The 20,465-nt window shown below is 42.6% G+C and overlaps 3 protein-coding genes, 1 long non-coding RNA gene and 1 other non-coding gene across 8 annotated transcripts; 3 read left to right on the forward strand and 2 right to left on the reverse strand.

Annotated features, from left to right (window-relative positions):
• The first annotated feature begins 117 nt into the window (after positions 1-117).
• Positions 118-2,483, forward strand: LOC115688391 (40S ribosomal protein S15-4-like). The gene is made up of 4 exons (XM_030614193.2): positions 118-238; positions 343-491; positions 609-666; positions 1,971-2,483. The coding sequence occupies exons 1-4, from the start codon at positions 236-238 to the stop codon at positions 2,217-2,219; spliced, it is 459 nt and encodes a 152-aa protein (XP_030470053.1). The 5' UTR covers positions 118-235; the 3' UTR covers positions 2,220-2,483.
• Positions 1,240-1,400, forward strand: LOC115688425 (small nucleolar RNA snoR143). The gene has a single exon (XR_004006572.1). It is a non-coding gene; the product is annotated as a small nucleolar RNA snoR143 (small nucleolar RNA).
• Positions 2,484-3,280: 797 nt separating the features above from the next.
• On the reverse strand, positions 3,281-6,019 carry LOC115688410 (transcription factor bHLH92). 2 transcript variants are annotated; one of them, XM_030614219.2, is made up of 3 exons: positions 5,544-6,019; positions 4,958-5,251; positions 3,281-4,387 (listed from the first exon to the last, which is right to left on the reverse strand). In XM_030614219.2, exons 1-3 carry the CDS (start codon positions 5,886-5,888, stop codon positions 4,280-4,282), a joined length of 747 nt encoding a protein of 248 aa, XP_030470079.1. In that variant the 5' UTR covers positions 5,889-6,019; the 3' UTR covers positions 3,281-4,279. The 2 variants fall into 2 exon arrangements, with proteins under 2 accessions (XP_030470079.1, XP_030470080.1); XM_030614220.2 differs by having other exon boundaries at positions 3,281-4,384; positions 5,544-6,002.
• A 2,448-nt stretch (positions 6,020-8,467) lies between these two features.
• On the reverse strand, positions 8,468-15,446 carry LOC115688356 (CRM-domain containing factor CFM3A, chloroplastic/mitochondrial). Of its 3 annotated transcripts, none has more exons than XM_056314293.1 (12): positions 15,292-15,446; positions 14,505-14,612; positions 13,534-13,618; positions 12,756-13,440; positions 11,435-11,909; positions 11,228-11,358; positions 10,548-10,898; positions 10,043-10,199; positions 9,668-9,960; positions 9,013-9,072; positions 8,824-8,913; positions 8,468-8,716 (listed from the first exon to the last, which is right to left on the reverse strand). In XM_056314293.1, exons 3-12 carry the CDS (start codon positions 13,599-13,601, stop codon positions 8,525-8,527), a joined length of 2,502 nt encoding a protein of 833 aa, XP_056170268.1. In that variant the 5' UTR covers positions 13,602-13,618; positions 14,505-14,612; positions 15,292-15,446; the 3' UTR covers positions 8,468-8,524. The 3 variants fall into 3 exon arrangements, with proteins under 3 accessions (XP_056170268.1, XP_030470015.2, XP_056170264.1); XM_030614155.2 differs by lacking the exon at positions 15,292-15,446 and adding an exon at positions 14,773-14,870; XM_056314289.1 differs by lacking the exons at positions 14,505-14,612; positions 15,292-15,446 and adding an exon at positions 14,009-14,312.
• Positions 15,447-15,577: 131 nt separating this feature from the next.
• Positions 15,578-17,753, forward strand: LOC130138871 (uncharacterized). Its single transcript, XR_008817144.1, has 2 exons — positions 15,578-15,666; positions 17,068-17,753. It is a non-coding gene; the product is annotated as an uncharacterized LOC130138871 (long non-coding RNA).
• The last annotated feature ends 2,712 nt before the right edge of the window (positions 17,754-20,465 follow it).

Genomic DNA, 20,465 nt, shown 5'->3' on the forward strand with positions numbered 1-20,465 from the left:
GGCCCAATAGGCCCAAATTCAATGAAGCAAATGGAAATGCCCAATGCAACGGCCCAAGCCCACAAGAACTCGCAATCTAGGGCTAACGCTTCGCCACTTCCATTCCCCTATATAAAGCCTCAGCTCCCTCCGCTCATCGCTCTCTCGGAAAACCCTAGCGGCCACCACCTCCTCGTCCTCTGCTCGAGCTTCGCCGCCGCATCGGATCTTCCCGTTTCCTGCTAACAGAGGAACCATGGTGACTCCTCCTCCTCCTCCTCCTTCTTCGTTGCTCGCGGCTCGAGATTCTAGCTTGAGTTTGGCTCACCGATGGCGGATGCGGTTCTGGTCTCTTCTTTGCAGGCGGACGTGGAGGCGGACGTCGCGGTCGCGGGCCAGCCGAAGAAGAGGACGTTCAAGAAGTTCTCCTTCAGGGGCGTCGATCTGGACGCGCTCCTCGACATGTCCACGGACGAGCTCGTCAAGCTCTTCACCGCCCGTGCTCGCAGAAGGTACCTGCTCTCATTTGTTATGCCGCTGTGTTAGAGCGATCTTGTGATTGGTCGGAGATTGGACTGTTGAGTTGATGATGTGGTTTTGCGTGGTTTGATTTTGTTGGTTTTGGATAGGTTCCAGAGAGGTCTCAAGAGGAAGCCTATGGCTCTGATCAAGAAGCTGCGCAAAGCGGTAATTGCTTGTTTCTCGTTCATTGTTGTTTGCCCCATGAGTGCATTTCGTTTGCTGATTGCCGCTGTGTTTCAAAGCATGCTCTTTTGGTTGTCTCTATCTAATGAGCGAGTTTGATTAGACTATTACTGCAAGCATTGTGAAATGAGTTATATTTCTGTAGTATTGGTTTGTTGTGCGCATCGAATGTGGAATCTGGTAGTTTTCGTGTGATGGTTTTGCTGTGCAGTATTAGTGCTTTACCATTACAATGGTTGATACTTGACGTACCATGCTTTGGGGGGCTTCGTGTTTTTGAGAGGAGTTGATGCGGCTGAGGTAAAGCATAGCAGTGTATAGGCGAGAGCAATTTTCAATGTCTTTCTCTAATCAAGAGGATCTGTTATTATAAATTAATAAGAATGTGAGATGGGCAATCACGTTTTTCTTGTGATTGTGGATCGTTTTCCGTCGTAAAGATTGTTCAAGTTCTACGTCAAAGCTGGTGCTTTAAAAGTTCGTTGACTTGACGCCGGGGGCATAGTAATTTGAGTGGAATCATGAGGGCCGACTGCTGATATTTAGTTTGGAGTTTTGCATTCGTATATAGGCCTCCCTCCACTTGTTAGTGTGGCCTTGAACGATGGTGCAGATATTAATAGCTGTTAAATCAGCGGCGGCCAGACAACCGCTGAGATGGATCCACAGGTGAATAGCCCCAAGTGCTGCTTGCCTACTAAATCCATCTTACATATTCCCTTGGGATGTTAAACCTTTTTGAAGAAGAAAATATTGGAGAGAACTGGCTTCCAAATACATTACTTTGTAGGAAATTTTAGATACTCATGTATCTCCTTTCTTAACGGGTCATTAGTACTTTGAAATCATCTAAGCCATAATCTATTATTTGTATAGAGTAGTAAAGTAATGATATGTTGTGGAGTTTTATGAAAGTTAAAAAGAAAACATTAAAATTATAATTAAGCTGAAACTTGATGTTTGAGTGCTTAATGCTTGCATGATACCTATGAACATAACGGATTCCTAGTTAGGTTTGGAGGAACTAAAAATTTTTCTTGCTTGGGAGCATTATATTGTTTACTTCTAGTTAGGCATCAGGGACTGATGGATCATTGAACGTTCTTCCAGTTCCACTATGTTTGACTCAATTTACAGCTTTATGCTGTATGTAACTTCCTATATGAATTCTTGTTTACTAGAAAGGAAGGTCCTTGCGTAAAAACTGTTGGTCAGTATCATTTAACTACTTATTTGATAAGATAAACCTTGGTTATTGAATCCTTTTTTCATCTCTAATGGATCAGAAAAGGGAGGCTCCCCCAGGTGAGAAGCCCGAACCAGTTAGAACTCACCTGCGCAACATGATCATTGTCCCAGAGATGATTGGAAGCATCATTGGAGTCTACAATGGTAAAACCTTCAACCAAGTCGAAATAAAGCCCGAGATGATTGGACATTACCTGGCTGAATTCTCCATCAGTTACAAGCCTGTCAAGCACGGTAGACCAGGTATTGGTGCCACCCATTCGTCAAGGTTCATTCCTCTCAAGTAAATTGGAGATGGGGCAAACTGGGAGGCCATCGCATTTGTCTTTCTCTTTGCAAGGACGACCGTGATTATTTTGGATGTCAGTTGCTATGTTTCTTTAGCTAATGTTTCAAGAGTGTCAGAGATACATCCGAGGCAGAATTCTTCATTTAGTTAAAATATAAGTTGTGGTAGCAGTTGAGGCATTCACAGAATGTTGCGAATTTTCTGGATGGTTCATACATTGTGCGGTAGCTCCTATGAAGTCGTGGTGCTAAACTTTTTTCTAGTTGTCCTGTTCTGTTGTTATGTCTTACATGGGAAAGGTGCTGTTACGAGCTTGGGTTAATTAAAGTTTCGAAGCCCTGCAAAAGATGCAAATTCGACAGTTTAGTTTGTATTATAGTCAAATCACCGGGCATTCACAGTACCTATTCTGCTGTGTAGTTATATTGATGCGTGTGATCTGGTATTTACACACGTTTGAATACAAGAGTACATAGAGGCTGAGTTCCAGCGCTGATCCATGTTAATTGAATTGAAATCGATCATCTATTTGATTAGGTTTATTAGGTTGCCCCCAGACGTTGTCCATCAACTCAGTTGGCTTTTACATTAAAAAAACATCATGTTCCTTCGTAGTTAATGGGCTTGTCCATGAAGATTCTTCTTCATTTGAATCCTTCCATGACCGTGCTACCACTGGGCGTACGCCGCCTTTGTTTAAGGCGATCTTTGCCGCTCGGCCTTCCACCACTCGTTTTTACAGGGGCTCTCTCCCTCGAGGTAGAGCTCGTGGACGTCATGTTCATCTTCATCACCCTTGGAGGAGCTCGTCGTTGCATGCTGAGCACTGTCTCGTTGTCATTGAAGATGCAATTTTGGCGAAAGCAATGAGATCTGGAGGTGTCTCTCGATAGCCAGGTCATGGAGGGGAGGGCGTTGCAGAGACCTTGTTGAGATATGGCGGCCAAGAGAGAGGGGCTCGGCGAGAAGACGAGATTGGGATTTGATTATTGCGAGGTTCAAAACATGAAACTTAATGTGATCTGATGAAGAAGAAAACAGTACGTGGGAACGCGAATGAAAACAACATCCACATCCCATTAAATTATCTATTTTCATCAACTAAATACGAAGCTAGCGGGTAACATTCATCACGTGAAGTCCTTCCCAAGTAGGCGCTAAAAGACGAACCTCTTCCCACGGACAACTTTAGATCATTGTCAACATGTACGGGGACAACCCACGAGATTCCCCACCATTTTTTCCAAGATTCCTAAGGCTATACTGACATATGCGTGCCCGTGTGCGTGACTCAAAAGAGTCAGAAAAGGATTGGCTGGTCATCAAACCTTGGTGGGTCTCGCTTGAATTGTCAATTTCTTGTGCCTTTGCATGATGGTTTTGGATCAGCGGCTTTGTTGACCCCTCTCTCATATCAACGCTAAGTCATTGGGTTCCTTCGACGGCGTTTTTGACCCTTCAACGTCTCATATCTTTTGGTGTATCCACTAGCATCATATAACCCTACTTTTCAATTACTAGTGGTTAGCATGTAGCGTCTCTGAGTGAGCCGATTAGAAAGCTTTTGCACGCGTGCGAGTCCGATACCATACTAGTGAAATGGGTTAACCCCTTCTTCCGTTGATGATTGAAGTATACATATCTCAATTCTAAATTTGGTAACACTGTACATGAATATAAACTTTCTCGTAGAGCACGGTGGACGAAACTTGATCGAATACAAAAGCCTTATTTGGTCAAAAGCAGCTCATTAAGAACCGCTGATGTTTTATTTACGAGAACCATATTTCCATACAATCCTGTTCGAAAAAAACCTTCTCCAACCATACTTTTGATTTTTTTTTAAAGAAGAACCATACTTTTGATTGGTGAGTTACAAGTATGAACGTTATCCACATCTTTATATGATCAAATATGCACGTGGATGATACTCATAACGTTTGACTAGTCGATCAAATGTAGGATCGGAGGGAAATTTCGTCCTATTCACAAACATGTAAGGAGGAGAAAAGTCCCCAGCTGACGTGGAAGGAACTTGGGGTCGATGTTCGTACGTTGTTAGCTTAACCAGTCCATCTTGCCCTCGAAATTATTGTGAAGAAGTTTCCTCTCGGCTTCGAGCAGTGTCCACTGGATGACCTGTTCAACGTTTGCTGCTTCAATCTTCTAGCACCAAGGAAAGACGATGAATAGTCAAAATCACTAAATAATTCTCAGCAGAAGGCCTTGTCGTCAAACATCGCACGTGCACGTTTTGTCGATTAACGATTGGTAATAATGCTAATTAAGGAGCTTAGTCACTAATCCTTTCGCTAGGTTTGACTTTTCCTTTCTCTTCTTCATGATCCTGACCAAATACTATTTCTCGAAGTTGATCGAGCTTATCTAGGGCTTGTTCAACGTTGCAACTGTTTCGTCCATTTGCCATGTGTAAATAGACCTCTCGGGACTTCATAGAACTCGGTGAAAATTGCTCATGAGAAGAAAATACATCAGAACGCAAGCTAGACACCGAAAACGGACGGTCAATTCGACGCACGAGAACAACATGCGAAAAGAGGTCGTGCATAAAAAACGTGTGTTTCGAGATTCAAGCTTTGGCGATAGTAACGAAAGATGTCGACTTTTCCATGGACTGGGAAAATTTCGAATGTGTGTTGCATGAAGATCTTATATGTGTCGATGTCATGAAATAGTGATAGGTGTACATCGGTATCGGATATGTTGTGTATATACCTCATTTTGAACCTCGATTACGGCGAGAAGTTCGTCGGTCGAGCACTGCGTTTGAATCGCCGAAACTTTCAGTCCCATGTTGTCCAAGCACTTGAGGACCTCCAGCATGGAATCAACCCCAGACGTTGGGTTTGCAATCTTGACTCTAATTTTGGTCCCTCCTCCGGCTTTGTCCCCTCTCTTCTCATTTGGACCAGACTTCAACTCCCGGTTCTGTCTCTCCAGCTCTTGCTTGTATCTCACCAGCTCCTTGATCCTCATGCAAGCTGTTTGGACGATGGAGTTCTTATCATTCTGCAATCGAGAATCGCATCGGAGTTAGAGAGACGCAAAAATATTTTACTTGTGAAAAGCTAACACTCTCTTTTCGATGATTGGGTATCCGGGACTTTTTGAGCATGCTACTTGTCCAAAACCAGATCAAAAAATTTGCCCCAGCCTGCCGCAGCGGGCTAGTTACCAAGACAGGAGACTCGCGGGCGGGCGGCCTCAAGAAGCGGCGTGCCCGGGAATTTGAGTCCCGCTTTCTGAAGCTCTGTCCGGTGTCGAGAGTTAACCCGCTCTACAAAAGAATAGCTTTACAAACCTTGGTACCAAGAGGCAATACGGAGTGCAGTGCCGAGTAGCTATTCTTCTGCCTCTCCCTCCTCATCCTCTCGTTCATCATGTGTCGGAAGCCCCGCTCGCTTTCGAACTCTTGGGTCTGCCTCGGCTCGGCCCAGCTCCTCCTCAAGAACTCCATCATCCGCTGGTTCATGTTCTTCCCTGGGTTCGGCTTGAAGCCTCGGTCTTGACCCGGCAGCCAGTACGGATCGACGGGCGACGATGCTGCGTACGGTGAAAAGGCGCTCCGGTTCACTGGCGGCGGCGGCGGCGATTGATCAAACCAGAAGATGTCGCTTTGAATCTCTTCTTGGAAGAGCGAATCCATGACACACCCTCCTCTCTTCCTCTCTCCCTCTCCCTCTCTCTCTCTCCCTTCTACTTTTGCCGGGGATTTTCAAATTTCTGCTGCAGCAGTTATTTATAACGGTCGTCCTGACATGGTGTTTTCTTACCACATAGGAGGCTTGAAGAGGGTAATTAAAAACGTGGCATTTTTTTTGGGGAATTAAAGCGTGGTCAACTCTGTTGTCTCCAGTCTCGGAGACTCCTATGCAGTCAAATTTTGCGCATGCGGTTTCATAGAAATCTTTTGGAGGGGGCAGTTCAGGAGTCACTGTCGAAAGCTGGTCAAAGGCTAAGAATAGTCTTCGGTTTAAAACCACTGGGCTGACCGAGAAGTGTGGTCCGTTTGATGCGAAATCAACGGACAAAAGGGGAAGTCCATCAGATGAGATCAGCAATTCTCTAGACCAGGTGATGGCTAATATGGAGGTTGACTTTCTAATTTCTCTCCTCTCGTTTTTTTTTATTTCTCCTTTTAGGTCAGATGACTTTCTATGTTCACACACAGCACCAGGTAAGGCTAAGAGCTTTAGTCAACCGATTAATATAAAGGTTTATCGCCATAGAAAAAAATGCTCGTGTATGTTGGGACAAAGCGATTACGACGAGACGATATTGAATGCGAATATCATACGGATTATCTTCACAAATGTGAGATTGTAAAGTCGAAATCCTTGTGAGCATGGAATGTCGAAAGCCTTGCGGGAGCAATCGCGCTTTTGACCCTGATGGAGTTGCCGTGCGATCGATTTTAACCCTTTGAATTAAGATTGCGGTAGAGTTATGGATCAAGCTAAATGTTTGATAGCGAATATGGCAGGAGTATTACCGTGTCAAAGGCCACGTGAATCACAATCTATTTGGAGAAACCCTAATCACTTAGCAACTAAAATAATTGCTTAACCTCAATCTGCCCATTGGAAGAGCTTGACAAAAAGTTCAGTCAAAGCTGAGAAGCAAAGTCAGCAGGAGTTACGGAACATACCCTTCAATAGAAGACAGAATATGAGCACCGTTTGGATCCTCTGGATAACTCAAGTCTCAAGTTACCGTTGATAGCATTGGCAATGTTTGGTGCCGACAAAATAGGAAAAGAACAAAAATACAGAAAACTATCATCCACAAAGGAGTCATGTTGTTGCCAAGAACTTTATATGCCCGTCGCGTTCGGACTTCTGATTGTAGGGTCCCCTTTTGTTTCGGACGCGGTGTAGCAAGCGTGATAAAACATGCTGGAAAAGGCTAAAGAATCACACTTTGCATGGCACTGCCTCATCTAATCAAATCGTCGAACAATGGTCAGCCCATATAAAACCTACCATGTTCATATTATACCCCACGCGTTCTGTACATGAGATGGAGAAGATATCTTACACCTGCGAAACTATAAGCCACAAGCGCAGCTATCGTTATCATGCTTCCTTCGCGCGAGCTTAAGCTATAAACTCGTCCAAGCATTCAATGTTATGCCGGAAAATGCTTGAAGTTCGTTTTTCGGTGCAGTTCTGCGACTAGGACCAATTACGACCAGTTTCTTTCTCATGATCATTGGTGGCATGCACGGCAAGGGTGTTAGAATCGAACCAAAAATCCGAACCAAAACCGGAACCAAACCGAACCGAAAATTTCGTCAATTTTGGTTCGGTTCCGGTTTCGGTTCAAATCATGGAAAATCAGCTTGTCTTTTTTTTTTTTGTTTGGGTAATTTCAGTTTGGTTCGGCTAAGAAAACCGAACTGAAAGCCAACTTAAAGTTAAAATCTTTCTCATTCTCACCCCTCTCAGACGAAGAAACTAGAGAAAGCCCTTGTTTAAGCATCTCGCGCTCTAGATCTGAGGAGCTTCCCCGACCCAATCGCCGCCAGCTTCTCCAGTCCCCTTCCTTATCTCAATCCATCGAACGATCGTTCCCTCCCCTCCCACTCTTCTCTTCGTTCATCTGAAGCAGCCGTCGACATCAGATTCATCTCTCTCGACCCCCCTTGCTCGATTGACCTCTAGGCCGCTGGCTCCGCGAAGATTTCCAGCGTGTCGGATTTGGGGTTTGCGGGTCTATGGGTCCGTGGCCCTAGCTTGCGCCATCGTTGATCTGCATGTTTCCTTGAGCTTTCTCTGGCTATTGGTTGCTTTTTCCGGCAGCTTCAGCTTTTGGGTCGGTGGATGTGCTCGAGTTTTCTTCTCTTTGTTTTGGTTCTATCTGGGTATGAGTTTTGGTCGATTTCTGGGCTGTCAAGTTTTGAGCTTTGGCTGCTTTCTCGTGAAGAATCTCTCCTGTTGCTGTGATTCCCAAGAATTTCTGCGACTGTTCGCTACTATGATTATGCTTAATTTGTGGAAGGAAGATGTAGATCAGCGGGTTTGTGGGTTCGGCGCCGAAGATTCTTGGCCTTTCGGGACTTAATTTTGCGACTATTGTGCTTGGCGGAATTCAGTTTTTACGAATAAAAAGCATAAAAAAAGAACAAAGAAAAAGGAAGAAGGAACCGAAAACTGAGCGGAACCAAACCGAACCAAAACGGTTTTTCGGTTCGGTTCAAGCGAGATACGGTTTGGTTCAAGAGTGCACCCCTACCAGTTCAGTTCGGTTCGGTTTTTCAGGAAAACCGAACCATTTACACCCCTAATGCACAGTGGTGCTCGACGCTGCATACGCACGTGTAGTCGGGCCTTCTGAATCTGGTTGAGACTCCTCGTTTTCTTCATCATCTGAAAATTCGGCTTCTGAGAGCAGTTCATAACTCGGATTGCTGTGTTCATCTTCACCACCATTTTCGCTGTTATACATCCCCAGATATGCCTCATCTCCTTCCTCCTATTTAAAAGGATCAGAAACAGATAACAAAAAGAGAAACAGGTACCTTGGAACCTAATTTAAAATAGATATAAGGAAAAGCAAGATAAGAACAAGCTAAGGTATACCTCATTGTCCTCCTCATCAGTGGGGTAAGCAGAATCTAATCTGTCGTAAAAAGCGTCGTCGCCTTTCTCTTTCATGCGGTCCATTTGTTCCTGTGAATGTGCAAGTGGTTTTAATGGTGGAGTTACGTATTTTACTGTTTAGATAGCTGGACCGAACTGGCCAAATTCAAGAAGTATCGGGGGCCTTACGATTTCGGATTGAAGTTGCTCCACCTTTTTCTGCAGATTGGACACGTGATTTTGGAGTGCCTGTTTCAACGAAACAAAAAAAACCATTTCAGCAAAGATCTCTGAGTGTTTCAACTAGCAGCATACTTCCAGAAAAAAATCACCAAATCGTGAATAGAGATGTCTGAGTACCATCAGAAATTTCTGCATTGTTCATCATCCCCTCCCCAAAAATAGACATCTCACATGAATAGTAATGCCAGAATGCACCACAATGTATAACACATATCGTATGCCAGTGTCAATCTAGGTGCTTTCAGCATTTAATTCAGGAAACCATGTAACTTCAACAAAGCTAGACAGCCATCAGGTCATCAACAAGTGACTCATGCCATCGTGCTTTCACAATATTCAGAAATGTGTTTCCAAACCAAGACTGCAATGGAAAATTACCAGCCAAACTCAAGCATACCGATTAGCATACACACAAATGCACTCTGTTTTAATATCTGGAACTCGACAATGATAGGAACATATTATTGGAGCAGACCACTAGCATCAGCACAGATACATGCAAACATGCACATCAAACAAGGTGAGATATGTGTGGACCTACAAATTTAATACCAGAAAATCAGGAATTTTGGTGAAAATAGATGCAATTGTATAGCCGTACCTCGCGTCTTTGAAGCTCAATAGAACGAGCCAGAGCCTTCCTCTTCGTTAGAAGATTCTTTGGCCTCAAGGTGGAAGGCCGCTTATAATCCTTTCCACGGAACACCACAATGGCATACCCTTTGGAGACTTTGTCAACAGAAACCAAGACCCCACCACTCTCGGCTTCGAGAGCCAAAGCTATTTTCTTAACATGGTCGAAGGTCTTTGACTTCAGAATGATCTTCACCAGCTCTCGATACTTCCAATGCAAGTGCATGTTCTCCACCGTACCATCAAAAACACCCCGTCTTCCTGGAAGAAAGAGATCAATCAGCAATATAAGTATTAGTCTCCAGGGTTTAAACACGTGAATGGTAATGTCAAGTGTTTTTACCAAGAAGCAAAAATGCTTTCATCCTTAAGCCAAGCTTGCGGAACATGAATCTCTCTTCATCAGAGATGCTGTCCGGGTCTGCTCGCAGTTCTGCTGGTTTCAGGAACTCCTCAACCTTTGACAAAGCTCTTTCGGCTCGAAATAGCCTTTTCTCAGCCTAGGAGATTTATTCAAATTTAGGTTGCAAGCAGATAGCACATTTAGTACTAACACCATGTCCGCTGATGCTTTCAGCATATTAAGCCATAAATTACACACCTCATTATTGAATTCAACTATGCATCAGTACCTTACTTATTTGATCAATACTTTTGAACAATGTCTTTTTGGCAGAAAAGAAATGGAATTTTTCAAGCACGATATCAATCACGGGTGACCCATCAACAACAGTTGTGCTTTCACTAGAACTAAAGTTGCTTGGTTTTAAAGACAATTATTTACAGGAAGAGGCCATTTATGCTCTTAAAGCAAAGAGAGATGCTGTACAAGAATTGAGAATACTCACAAAATCAAGCTTTCTTTCAAGCTTCCTGACGAGGCTTGCATGCCTTGTTATTTCTGCTTCCATCATTACTTTTTCTTTGTGCTGTTCATCCAACTTCTTTCCCCACTTTTTATTGGCATCAAGAGTCTCCATAAGCGTACCGGTATTTCCGGGCTGCTCATACATATGATCGGTTGGAACAACCGAGGCTGATGCCCTCAAGCGAGCCTGCTCCTCCTCATCTTGAAGGGACTTTGCTAGTCTTTCCCTCTCCAATAATGCTTCAGTGACTTCTAGCGAGAGAAAATTTTTACCTCGATAGAAAACCAAGAAGTCCTTGTTTCTTGAGAGCAGTACTCCCCCTGTCAAATTCTATATCAAAAAGCTTGACTCAAACCATACTTTTCTACTGCTCATGAAAAAAGGCAAAACAATCCAAAGTCGATGCAATCAGAAACGAACTAGTAAGCTCATTATGAATTTTCTTGATTGCGTAAAAAAAATTCAGTAGACTCAAGTGAAAAACTGCAGTCATGAGAAGAATAAACACGCAATAAGATTTGATCACAATTCTATGGACAGCCATCGTTTTTTAGGTCCAGTGACAAATTACCCAAGACATTACTAGAGTAAACTATCAGATAAAAATAAACAACAAACATAGTACTTAATGGGTTGGACAAGTTTCCTGGAGCAATTACCTTAAGATCTTCCGCCATCCTCTCACTAGTTGTAAGCTGTACGCCACGTTTTAGTGCAATCTTCGCAATTGAACTTTTTTCCCATAGCTTGATCATGGCCACAGCCAAACCTTGGAGCTGCCTGCTTCTTCCTGGGTACAAGAAAATACAAGAACGATGAGAATGCCACTATGAGAGCCAACCAAGTAAGATGATGACATCGCATACCTAAAGCAAAATGTGGAGGAAGTACTCTAGCAAGCCTTCTCAAAGCCGTTGCCTCCTTTTGGCTAATCGTTGCTCGTACTCCATAAGGAAGGATTCTGAAAGGAGGTTGGTAACCAGGAACTGTTCCAGGCAACATGTCTGCATCCACAGGCAAGGGCTCGCATCCTGGCCAGTCTCTGTACCTAGGACCCAGGCTATCTAGCAATTTGTCCATTTCATGTTCATATTCAACTTCTGGCGTTGACTCTGAATCTTTATTCCCAGATGCAATATCAGATGCCCGCGCATCCTCGCCGCTTCCACATTGCGAAGGATCCCTACCAATGGTATCAGCAGGTGCTGATGAAGTAGCTGAGCTTCCTTCTTTTCTATATATTTGTTTATTCAGTTGCACTGAAGGGTCTTTGTAGCTCACACCTCTGTACAATGAAACCGACGTTCCAGATCTCCAAACCACTAGACCACCGGTTTTCCTCTGTACATGTGCATACAAGCATCATCAATAGATAATAATACTGAAATAACCTTTAATAGTACCATTAATTAGGTTGGTTTTTGCAGGGCTATAAACCGTGACAATTTAAAGATATTACTAAATGCCCGCAGTGCCTGGCAGCATTGTGGATAGAGAGAACAAGCTTGAATGTATGCTATTCCATTTCCATGGGTTTACATGATGCATACTTGTCTAATATGAAAATGGTAGTGAATAATTATCAACAACAGCTGGCCTTTACCTTCATGTCGTGCTTCCAGTTTCTACCAAGCATGTTAATTAAACTAGAAACTTTAAAAAACAAAAGGCGCGTTCTATCTTAATGGTTATGTGAAAGGTGATCATAGCTTTATCTGATTACTGACTAGAGCTTGGGCCAGATGCACATGAATCAAAAGACATAATCTGAACACTGTCCAATTGTTGGAAGCTGAAACCCATCTAAACCATGCTAAACTTTGACTCGTAAATAACTGACCAATGAAAATTCGCAATCCTCTTGAATTCCATTAGAACAAATCTGACTATTGAAACATAGGTTGCATATCTCTTGCTCATTTTCAGTGAAATCAGTAGTTGAATGTAGTCTATGTGGCTAAAACAGAGAGCACATGAAGCTACCAAATCAATCTCAGCTACCTTGATAAACATCAAACAAGAAAACCACCACCTCAATGAAAGAGACGTGAAAATCTGGTATAAGTACAAGTCTCATAGACCTTTCCGTCAAGCAGCGTATTAGATTAACCACAGATTCCTTGTTAACAAGAGGAAGATAAATGATACGAGACTTGAGAAATCAATACATGTATGGAAGAAGCATACCTCCAATATCTCGTGTGTCCTCTTCATGTTAAGCGCAGCCGCACTCTCAATTTTCAACCTCACAATCTCCGAGGTCTTCCACCTCTCGTGAATCGTGTCCACGACCGCTTGCTTAACACCACCTCCGCCAATCCTCATCTTGCTCTTCGTCTGAAAAGTCAAGTTCCTCAACCTCCTCAGCTCCGGCTCCGGAAGCGTCAATTCCGCCACTGAGGTGTTGCTCTTACTCCTTGCAGACCAATCTTCTTCCTCCCCCTTCCCTTTTGGCTTATCCCACGGAAACCTTGCTCCACTGCTCTCCCCAATCACGTTTGCTTCCGCGATTCTCGACTCTGCCGAAAACCCGCCTCGCGTGTTCGGCAACAATCCTTCCTCCACATAAAAGATATCCTCCACAGATCCTTTCTCCACCACTCTTTCCGGCGGTCTCTCTCTCCTCTCATACCCATCATCCACGTATCCAAATTTCTTCAATTTCTCCACGATTCTCTGCATTGTGGACCCACTGCCACCACCAGTATCGCCGCCATTTCTGTAATTCATCACAGCTCGAGGCAATTTGGGGCTGTTTTGCTTGTTGGGTTCGTTCCATTTATCTAACCAACCGTTGCTGCTACTAAAGCTTAAGCTGGGATTAAACAAAGAAACGGGCTTGCCTCTAGCAGGAGCCGAAACACTCGATTTCCTACAAGGGTTTTGTTCAATGGATGCAAAAGAAAAGACATTAAACTTCGCCGCACACAGAGAGTGGGTCTTTCGACGAGTTGGAGAATCATACCTCAGGAAGTGGAAGCGGGTTCCATGAAACGTTGATGGGTAGAATTGACGGGGAGGGACAAGAGCCATCGAAGAGAGAGAGGTACCTGTATGAATCAAATCATCAAGATAACGAAACAAATTGTGGGAAATGGGTGAAGCTCGTGGCGATGACAGTGAGTTTTGTTGAGACTTCGGAGAGGTTTTGGCCTTTGAAACTAGGGGTGTGCTTAAGTATCCAAACTAACATCGTCTAAACGTGTTGTCAGAGCTATTTGATCGATACAACACTAAGCAAGGACTAGTTTGGGACTTTAGCATGTTGAAATCTACTCCTCACATACTTTGGAGGTGTGCAAAAGAAACCAGTGATCACTCGTATCTTGTCCACAGGTGCGGTTGCTAACTTATGTGGTTGCGGTAGGGAGGCGGCTGCTGTCCTGTTTTGGGTTCACATATTCGCAATCTTCTCTATGGTTGGATGGATCACTCTGTACCTGAATCTACTGTTCTGAATCTGCAGTGCCCTCTCAGCTCGGCTACAAGCCTGTTATTCTTTTGCTTGTTCTGCATTTCCAAATTCAGCGACACGCGTGCAGATCAACGCGGTATCGAGAATTCTTTATATGGAAGAGAAAAGCAAGGAAGGGGTGATGATACCCTCAAGAAAGGCGCGCGGAGTCTTTCCCAGTCTCTTGATATATATTTAATTATCATTCTCCCGTATTAGTCACATCCTTTCTTTCTTCTTCCACTTACTAATTACTGTTACATCAGCAAGTAGAACGGCTGTTGTTAACAGCTTATAAGTTAAGAAGTTGGCCCAGTTCTTAGGAAGATATCTCCATCTGTTCTCTCTCTCGACCCAATCCGACCTGAAATACTGAACATTTGTGCTTGGCCGGACCCGAACCAAGCCCTGAACGGGTCAGGTCGGGCCACCGCCTAGTCCAATGCTTCCAGAGAAAAGGGAAAGAGAGAGAGAGGGGTAACCTCGACTCCCTGGAGAGGAGCTTGTTCTCGTTGATCTTGCGACCACCGCCTTTGGGGGTGCTGCTGGCTCCGTCCTTCCACTTATCACCTTCGACAGCTTCTTTTCACCTGAATCGAATTCAGACTCACCCAATCAGACAACCAACACAAGAAACCCATCGCAGGTGAAATCCGCAGCGTGCGATCGAGATCACGCTCTGCAACCGCCATCCCTTCGCAAGAGCGCGAACGAATCGATCAAGGGAAGGAAGGAAGGAAGACGCTTTACACTTATCGCACAGTGCGCGCGCAGACCCACACTTTTCGTCAAGACGCTCCGCAACCCTCTCAGCTTGTTGTTTGTCGCCGATGGAAGAACGAAGAAGAAGATAGAATGAACCTTAGCTTGTTGTTTCGATTGGGCTCGGCTGTGAACAAGAAGAAGATAGTATTTCCTCGTTATCCGAGCCCAATTATTTTTTCTGTGAGGTCCAACCCGACCAAATACGAAATTTTTTTGGTCGGATTGGCTCGTGTTTGGCCGGGTTTTTTTGACAGCCCTATCTTAATCGCACGGTGCGGCAATCCCGACGATCGATAGCGAGGATAAAGACTCGAACTTTCTTTTAATTCACAAGACCCATCAGCAGAATACTTCAGGATCACTCCCGGATTCAGTGAGCCGCGAGCAGAAAATGCTTCAACTTAGACGGTGAGGGGCGAACAGCCGCGGGATTATCGAATCGATTGGGATTCGATCGAGGCGTGAGTGTCGATCGAAAGGGGAGGGCCAAGAGTCGAAATTTACCTCGTCGCGGAGCTGCTGAGCTTCCTCCGGAGTAACGCCGTCGGCGAGGGCTCAGTGCACGAAGGAGTCGTACCTCGCCGAGAAGATGAGCAAGTAGAGAGAGAAGAGATGCATCAGCGACCTCATTGCTCTCTCTCTCTCTCTCTCTCTCTCGGATCTATCGGTATTCAAGGGAGAGAGGAGAAGCGGCGGCGGCGTTCTGGTCACTGCGCGACGGAGCTGTAGGGCTCTAGGCTGCCATAGCCAGTGCTCGAGGTGGGGGTGTGTGGGGGAGAGAGAGAGGAGGGGAGATTTCAGTTGAAACCCAGAGGCGCGATGGAAGAAGACGACGACCTTCCCCTTTTGATGACTTCGCTTGGCGTGTTACGACAATCTGTTCTTTCTCCTCCTCCACCTTTTCTTCAAGATTTTTAAATCCGCTTGTCCATTGCAGAAATGGAAAAAGATCCCGTGATATTTAGGCTGCGCATGACGACGGTTCTGTGCCCGAAAATAAATTCGGCTCATAAATGATTTTTTTTTATTCTGTGCTCGAAATTAATTCTGAACATTTTAAGGCATTTGCTAACGGCCCAAAATTCATTCCCTGAAATAAAAAAAGAACAGAAATGCGTTTGGTAACACCACAAAATTTCTTTTTATTAATAATATTTTTAAATATTTTAATATTTATTTTTTTTCTTTTTTTCTTTTCCTCCTTCTTGGCCATGGCCTACTCACCGGCCATGACCGGTAAAATATTTTTTTATTAATAATATTTTTATTAAAAGTATTTTTTCTTTTTTTTTGCCATTGCCTGGTCGCCGGCCATGACCGGTAAAATAATTTTTTTATTAATAATTTTTTTATTAAAATATTATTATTAAAATATATATATTTGTATTTTTTTGGTCATGGCCGGTAAAATATTTTTTTTATTAATAATATTTTTTTTATTAATAATATTTTTATTAAAAATATATATTTTTTCTTTTTTTGCCATGGCCTGGTCACCGGCCATGGTAGGTAAAATATTTTTTTATTAATAATATTTTTATTAAAAATATATATTTTTTCTTTTTTTGCCATGGCCTGGTCACCGGCCATGGTAGGTAAAATATATTTTTTTAATAATATTTTTTATTAAAAATATTTTTTTCTTTTTTTTGGCCATGACCGATAAAATATTTTTTATTTAAATATTATTTTTTATTAAAATATTTTATTTTCGTCAGATCCAGCGAGGGCGGTCCTCGGGCCGGACATTAGAAGCTATATTAAAAACCAAGAAAAGGAAGAAGAAAAAAAAATTGATTTTCAAAATTGTTCCCAGAATCAAGAAGCTACTTTTTTTTTATTCTTGAAAACTAATTCTGGGAACAATTTTTGACAAAATTGTGTCCAGAATCAAAAAATTAAACAAACGCATTTCTGTTCCCAAACTGATTCTGGGAACAAAAGAACAGAATCAAACACTGTTTGGCAAGTTGTCATGCGCAGCCTTAACTTCAAAATCATCGCCCGAAATAATTTATCGGTAATAAATATTTTCATTATCAATAATAATTTATGTCGTTCGTTGTTCATTCGTTTTCTTAGGTAATATAAGTCATCATTTTTTTTAAAATATTTTTTAAATTATTCATTTTTCGCAAAATAAATAACTTTAAAAGTGCAATAAACTATGAAAATATATTAGATAAACATTGGCTCTACCAATTCCAGAACATCTTAACTTTATTTTTTATGTCATGGCGGGTCAATTACATATAGTGTATTCTTTTGACTAGGAAAAAGGACGGTTGCATTTGTAGGTGGGTGCTTTGGATCTCACGTAAATAGGCACGGTTGATGCGAACGATGGATTTGTCTCGCGAGTTGAACATTCTGTGGCAGGGTGCAGAGTTTCTGCGATGGTGTTGCCCAGTTACCGGAAGAGGCAGCCGGTCGTCGAAAACCAATATATGGTGGTTCTCATCTCTGGAACTAGTTGCTTCCTGCTTGAAGTATCATGACAACAATTAAACCTATGTCCCAGTACCACTCCCTGTTGTTCTTGTCGAACCCAACCCACACATTCAAAAGTAGGACTCGTTGAACCACAAAATCTCCCTCTAGGACATTCATGGCAAACTGTACGCGACTCGATTAGACCGGATAAAACAGTCTTCCAATGAGTTCATCATACAGCAGCATGTTCATCAAGTAAGGGGGATGCAAATGCCGAAAACTTATCAACTAATTATCGAGGGATAGAACATGAGAGAAATTCAGGTTGGCCAAGAATCTTCCTATCCTGAAGTGTAGACACTCATTCAGTTCTCCATGACTAAGAAGATGAATAGTGGAGAATGTTTTATCCTAGAAAGGAAGAACATATCAGATAACAAACATCTTGTAAAGTTCCCGGGATATCTCTGCGTTGTCCAACTCAAACTCTTGATGTGCATGTCTCTCTGTTCCTAAAATACAACATCAGACAAGGCCGATCTGCGGTGTTGCAAACATTCTGTGGTGTTGCAAACATTTTACTGTAGAATCAATGAAGTTTCGGCATGGAACAGAGCCATCTGTGTACAACATCGGCTACCGAATTTGGAAACTGAGGGAGGTATAGAACTAGGACCGTAGCCATCAAAGAGAGAGGTACCCGTATGAATCAAATCATCAAGATAACGAAACAAATTGTGGGAAACGGGTGAAGCTCGTGGCGATGACAGTGAGTTTTGTTGAGACTTTGGAGAGGTTTTGGCCTTTGAAACTATGGTTCTTTGGAGAGGGAACGAATGGTAATATCAACATGTATGGCTGGCTGCGAGAACACGAGCGTTCTTGTAAGGATTTGGGCCATCTCTGCCTGTATTCAGACAACAAGATTAGCTCCAAAAAACAGTTTTTGTACAGTGCAGACATCATATGAGCTATCATTCGAAATTAATTTTTAATGAACAGAATTCAAAAGATATTGAATTTTAAAAGAAAAATTGATTGAGGGAAATCACTGAAAAACACTCATTCAGTTAAAAACAAATTGAAATGCAAGTACATCTTCAAATAATTTGGAAAAAAAAAAATACACACAGATCACACAAAAGAGAATGTCTAACAAGTTTGATGTTTCCGAGGTCGTGTCCCTCGCCATGATTTAGATGATACAATATCATAATCATCCTCTTGTTCACGTCGAGCATGTTCCTTTGGAGACAATACTTGCAACAACCAATCATACCCAACGAAAGCATTTCTAAATTTATCGCAGACAAGTTGTGATGGGTTTTATAATTTTGGGCCGCCCATGTTGGGCTAACCCAGCCCATTAGACTTGAAAGAGCCCATGAGAGAGAGATAACAGCCGAGGCAGTTATTTATGGGAAACTGCAAAAAGAACAAAAGGGTGAGGCAGATGAAAAAAAATGTATGTTTTGTAAATTTGATATTCACACTAACAAGAACAAAACTTCTCTCACTCAAAACGAAAAAGGCTCTCATTCGACGATCGAAGAATCGTACTCTCTCGGTGTTGCAATCGGAGCATTTAATCCGCGGAAAACAAGGTACGTCCTTCTTGGTTATGTACTTTAAACGATTGGTGATTCAAGTTTCAACTGGGCACGTTTCCGCATATGTATTTAGCGTTACTCGTTAGTTCGAGTTTTTCATCGTTTAGGAATTTGTTTCCGTTTTTCTGCATTTTGTTTAGGAATATGTTTCCAACATTGGTATCAAAGCAATGTGTCTTGTTTCCTGATCGTTTAACGTGTTTATAAAACGGATTGTTGGTTGGAATTCGTGAAACGGCGCCGACGAAAGCTCGGGTACGAAAAACCGACACCTGGCGATACTGTTCGAGGTCGTTTCTCGATTTTCGTGCGTCAAAATTTATTTTTGAAAGTGTAGGGTCGTAGTACTCATTGAGACGAGAAAAACGATGAGTGGCACGCCTCCGGGGGAGGCCAGACGCGCCTCCACGCGCTGCAGCAAGTGGCGGCTCGCCAACATGTGCGTCGCACGTGCGCAGCGGTTACCGCGCGCACGCGCCAAGCATGAGCGTGTGGACGTGGCTGACATCAGCCACACAGTGATTCTCCCGGGCCGAAGGCCCGGCCTGACCCGGAAAGCCCTACCCGATTGGTCCGATCTGACCCATTTTTCGACCCGTTGACTTGACCCGGTCATCCGTTGACCGTTAACTGGTGTTAACTACCGTTGACCGTTGATCGGCGTTGACCATCAAAAAATAAATAAATAAATTTGCTAATCATATGCTGTAAGGATTATGTGTAATCCTATTTGGTTCTGCATTTGTTGCAGGAACAATGTCGCCCCGTACGATGTGTACACCTATTATCCCACGAATGGCTAAACAAAAGGCAAGACTTGTAGCGTTAAGAGCTGAGTTAGATGCTTATCGATGGGAAAGTGGTCATTTGGAGAATCACATGGTCAAGGTTAAAAAGATGATACAGAAAATCATCTGGAATGGTTACTATATGCTCGACTTTGAGAAGTTGAATGTTGTGATTAACACTCTTCCATCTGAATGGAAAAAGGTGTTGCATCACCTATGGGAGGTCAACATGGTCCCATCCTACAAAAAACTTACAATATATTTTGTGAGGGAATACTATAGGATTGAAACAACAAAGACTTCAACCTTAGGGATGAATGGAACTTGGCGAAGAATGAATGCACCATGGAGAAACCCTAAGGGATACCCGATAATCTTTTCTTGGTTGCCAAAGAAAGAGATTAAGTTTCCTAATAAATTTGATAAATCATTCCCTGTTTATAGGAAAGTTAGGTATCATTGATTTTTATATATGTTTTAGGTTAGTTTTAGATGTCCTAGGTGGATATTTCTTTTCACGTTGATGTTATTGTTTCTTTCCTATGCTGGATTCGTTCCTTATGTAAATAGTGTTTAGTTAATGAATATTGATGGATATTTTTTTGTTGTGAATAGTTTATGGTATTATTATATTTTAATACCTATCTTATTAGTATCATGTGGTTGAGTGGGAATTCTAAAAGTTTTAGTAACTTTGAAGAATGTAATTTTACCTTAATGATTATATTAACGATAATTTCATATTGGGATTTTAGATGATGATTGGGAGCATAGTGAACTTTCGAATATAAAAACTATGTGAAATTACTCATTAATATAATCAGTTTGTGTAAAATTGATGCATAAA

The sequence above is a fragment of the Syzygium oleosum genome, unplaced genomic scaffold, assembly GCF_021117445.2.
Source record: "Syzygium oleosum isolate NSW1041296 unplaced genomic scaffold, Sole_v2.1 Sole_v2.01, whole genome shotgun sequence".
Classification (NCBI taxonomy): Eukaryota; Viridiplantae; Streptophyta; class Magnoliopsida; order Myrtales; family Myrtaceae; genus Syzygium; species Syzygium oleosum.

Bases quoted from the DNA above. Each gene is read 5' to 3' on its own strand.
- LOC115688391 (XM_030614193.2), top strand. The intron at 492-608 runs GTACCTGCTCTC...GGTTTTGGATAG, and splicing joins ACCGCCCGTGCTCGCAGAAG to GTTCCAGAGAGGTCTCAAGA. The intron at 667-1,970 runs GTAATTGCTTGT...CTAATGGATCAG, and splicing joins TCAAGAAGCTGCGCAAAGCG to AAAAGGGAGGCTCCCCCAGG.
- LOC115688410 (XM_030614219.2), bottom strand. From the start codon at position 5,888: ATGGATTCGCTCTTCCAAGAAGAGATTCAAAGCGACATCTTCTGGTTT. The intron at 5,252-5,543 runs GTTTGTAAAGCT...TCTCGATTGCAG, and splicing joins TATTGCCTCTTGGTACCAAG to AATGATAAGAACTCCATCGT. The intron at 4,388-4,957 runs GTATATACACAA...CCTTGGTGCTAG, and splicing joins TAATCGAGGTTCAAAATGAG to AAGATTGAAGCAGCAAACGT.
- LOC115688356 (XM_056314289.1), bottom strand. From the start codon at position 14,084: ATGCAGAACAAGCAAAAGAATAACAGGCTTGTAGCCGAGCTGAGAGGG. The intron at 10,200-10,547 runs GTGAGTATTCTC...TAAATCTCCTAG, and splicing joins TTGAAAGAAAGCTTGATTTT to GCTGAGAAAAGGCTATTTCG. The intron at 9,961-10,042 runs GTAAAAACACTT...TCTTTCTTCCAG, and splicing joins GAAAGCATTTTTGCTTCTTG to GAAGACGGGGTGTTTTTGAT.